Raw genomic sequence first — 3,831 nt, forward strand, 5'->3', positions numbered from 1 at the left:
TGGTGATTCCACCAGAGGTTCTTTTATCCTTGAGAAGAGTTTTTGCTATCCTAGGTTTTTTGTTATTCCAGATGAATTTGCAGATTGCGCTTTCTAATTCGTTGAAGAATTGAGTTGGGATTTTGATGGGGATTGCATTGAAGTGAGATGTTTTAAGAATATTACCAAGTTGATATTAAAGAAAAAGTTGTCTGTTTTCTATAAAACTATATAAGTTCTATAAAAAAGGACAAGCAATTGATTCTCTTTTGTCTCAAAATATAGTTGATATTTCAAAACCAAACATCATTGTATCGGCTTAGATTTTTTCAAAACCTATTTTAATAATGATTCTTCAACCTCCTTTTTTCCCCCACTCACCAGAGGTAAGAGAAAAGAAAGGTTAATAGGAAATGGGAGTTGTGGACCTGTTTAGAAATAGTTTTTTGGGGTGATTCCAATCTTCATTGTCAGCATTCCAGTCCCCTAGCAAAACACCAAACATGAACCAGCACCAACAGTCCAGGCCATTGAGCAAACACCAAACAAATCAGTAGCAGTGGTTAGATCCAGAAGAAACCACAAGGCTCTGCCCACTAGGCACGAGTCTGTAGCAGCAGCTGCAGCAGCAGCAGCAGCAAACAACCAGAATACCACCAGAAGTTCTTTGATGCATTTCTCTCCATGAAGTTACAAGTGAAGAAAGCAAAACCAACCAATGCAAGAATGTCATCAGGAAAGTCCAGCAGCAGTGAAGCCCAATGAAAACCCGCAAAGAGTTGCAAGGAAAACCAATGCCACAGTGTCATCCACAGTCTGTTGGGTTGTATTTACACTTATTCCAAACACCGTATGTCCTCTCAAGTGTTTGCTCTAGTGAAACATCATGTGCTCTTTTACCAGGCAGCTTCCAGAAAAATGCCATATGACACAACTAAGTCTCCAACAAACCCAGAAATTCCCACTTTAAAATGTTGTATGACTGTTTCCATATCACAAATATGAGATTAACTTTAGAGGATGATTTAATTGAGAAAATTAGCATATGTAAATGTAAAATAGTAAGTAGTAAAATGAGATCTAGTCATTCCCATATCAGTTATTTTGCCAGTTCCAAATAAAATTCAGTGATTACACTTTTAGTCACATTCTACACTGATAATAGTATTTAATAACAATAATAACTACAACAATAATAGTAATAATAAAGTCAGCCCTATATTGAATATGTATGCTGTATTTCTTCCTCCAAAGAACCCTTGGAGGGTTCATTGCTGAATACTGAACAGAAAGAGTGTATCAGAGGTGGTGGATGATTAACTCCAAGTAATGTCATTTACCAACTGTGCTAGAAATTGTATGTATACCTGTTTCCCATTATTCTATAGTTTCTAATCTTTTTTTAAAAAAAATTAAAAACATTTACAGAGTTGTAAGAATCTGAATTGAAAGGATGTGACATGAAACTTCTTTCCTCAATAGTATCACATTCTTTAAAGGAGACTAAATTACGTGAAATTCTACATCAGTTAATTTCATGTTTATCATTTGACAATTTATTGTTCAATTCTCCAAAGTTTAGTGGGTTAAACAACACTCTAAAATCACTGCACTCTAAAATCTACAGATTGAGAAAATCTTTGACAAGGACAGACCATTTCTTTTCCCATGACATTTAGTTGGAACAGACTGAAAAGGTAGAAGGTTGGAGGACTATTCCCCAATGTATCTGCTTGCTTTGGATATTGGCATTAGATGCTGGCAGTAGATTCATTTGAACGAGGGTGTTGGAACACTCAACATAGGAACACCCAACGTAGGAACACCCAAGCTTTCCTTGTAGTCTGGTGCCCTTACAATACAGTGATGGCATTGATGCAAAGTACTTTCTAAACTACTGTTGGAAGTCACAAAACACGAATCTTATCACATCTGCTTATTAGAAGCAAGTTTGAGATTTTTCCATATGGCAACATTTGTGAAATGAATATTACAGAATAACAGGTTCTCAAAGTATTGTTATATTATGTCCTAAAAATGGTATATAATTCAACCATCGGAAATAAGTCTTATTTACATACAACCTTATCAAATAATCAGGCATTGTTGGATGAAGCAAACTATAATTTACAAATTCAAAGACCATCTGTGGTTCACTGGGAGGGCTATGTGAAAGACAGAGAGGGCAGGTCACACCTGTGGTGACTTGATTAAGATGGAGGAGCTCACTCCCTAAGGAGATACTTCAGTTCATTTTGATCCCAGCTCAGTCAACAGTTCCTCTCAGAGGTGATTCTTCTCCATCCTCCCTCTGCTGGTTGTCTTGTAGCTGCTGTTTAACAACAATCACACACCCTCAGTTTTTGTGTCAGCTTTTCTGTGGCCTTGATCTCCTTATGTTGATGCTTTAAAAGCCACCAGATATCTGGCAGGGGCCCTCTGAAGTACTTGTAATTTTATATACTAAGTCCATAATATAACATACTCTAAAATTTATTTTAATAAAAATTATTCATTATTAACACTTTTATTTTATCCTGTGACTTTTCAAAATATCTAATTCCATGGGCACTGACATAGTGATTTAGGGTGGAGTAGACATATCAGCAATAGAGGACTTACCTCCAGTGCACCAGACTCACTTTGACAATTCCACACACAAACACAAATACACATTCATAAATGCACACATATTTAAATGTTCAGAGTTACTGCCCAAAACTAAAATAATCAAACACATCACATTTATTGTTATCACAATTAAAAGAAAATATATTTCTTAAATTTCTTTCAGATAATAAGAAAAGATAAAGAAACTCTTAATAACATACAAGGGAACCACAATACCTTGGTCATAAGCCCATGGGAATTCAGATGTACAGATCTGGAGTCTGAACACTCAGAAGAGAGAACTCATCACGCCTTCTGTAAAGCTGAACCCGAACAGTATAAGGATCCCTGTCTAGAACGGGTAGCAATGACACGTTCACCATCTCAAGCACAACTAAGGCAAGTCAGTCAATTGTCTCTGAAAAAATGGTTGTTAGTGAAAGTCACTGATGAGATTCCATTGTGTAGAATCAAGCTAGTAATACAATTTTGGAACATCTTACTAAGTGAACTTTTTAAAAATATGCTCACTCAAAAATAGTTGCTATTGTTTTCCAGGTTTGGGTTGCATAGTGCTTTTTCCCACAATATCTCCATAATGTACGTTTTGTTTAGTTATACTCTTGTAAAATTTCAGATCAGAACTCCTATGAATTTATGAATTAGAAGTTTAACTGTTATCTGAGTATGATAACATAAGCGCCAAGATATATAGTACGAGTTCTGCACAGGTGGCCACATTCTAACATTTGCCAATGGACTTTCAACTGTGTTGCTTGGTGTTCTCACTAGAGGATTTGTAGGGGTCACCCTCCTAAGTTACTCTGTGCTGTGTGAAGTCAGGATTGCAGTGTAGGTTAGCATGATGGTGAAGACAAGCATAATTTAAGAGTGGACAAAACAGCTCCTCCTTGTCCAGTAGAAAGAGTGTGTAGGTGTGGTCCCATCCCTGATGACTTGGTAAGCATGAGATGAGCTGTGTATAAAGCTTTGTTTTAGTTGCCACTATAATCAAGGAAGTGGTCATGGGCAGTTATTTCACACTGCTTCTTGGCAGATACAAGGACCATTTTAGCAGGTAGCATTTTAACCTGCTGAGCCATGCATGTGTGACAGCCATTTCCCTGCCCCCTGCATTGTATTTCTTTTTAGTTTGTGTATTAGTTAGGGTTTTACTGCTGTGAACAGACACTATGACCAAGGCAAGTCTTATAAAAAAAACATTTAATTGGGGCTGGCTTA

The 3,831-nt window shown here is 36.7% G+C and overlaps 1 protein-coding gene across 1 annotated transcript in view; it reads left to right on the forward strand.

Annotated features, from left to right (window-relative positions):
• Positions 1-3,831, forward strand: part of LOC110289830 (ankyrin repeat domain-containing protein 36A-like) — a 179,688-nt gene that overhangs the window by 163,833 nt on the left and 12,024 nt on the right. Inside the window, exon 67 of the mRNA XM_021156225.2 lies at positions 2,774-2,988. Coding sequence (XP_021011884.2) covers positions 2,774-2,988 — 215 coding nt within the window. The remainder of the gene's footprint in view (positions 1-2,773; positions 2,989-3,831) is intronic.

This window comes from Mus caroli, chromosome 2 (genome assembly GCF_900094665.2).
Source record: "Mus caroli chromosome 2, CAROLI_EIJ_v1.1, whole genome shotgun sequence".
Lineage (NCBI taxonomy): Eukaryota > Metazoa > Chordata > Mammalia > Rodentia > Muridae > Mus > Mus caroli.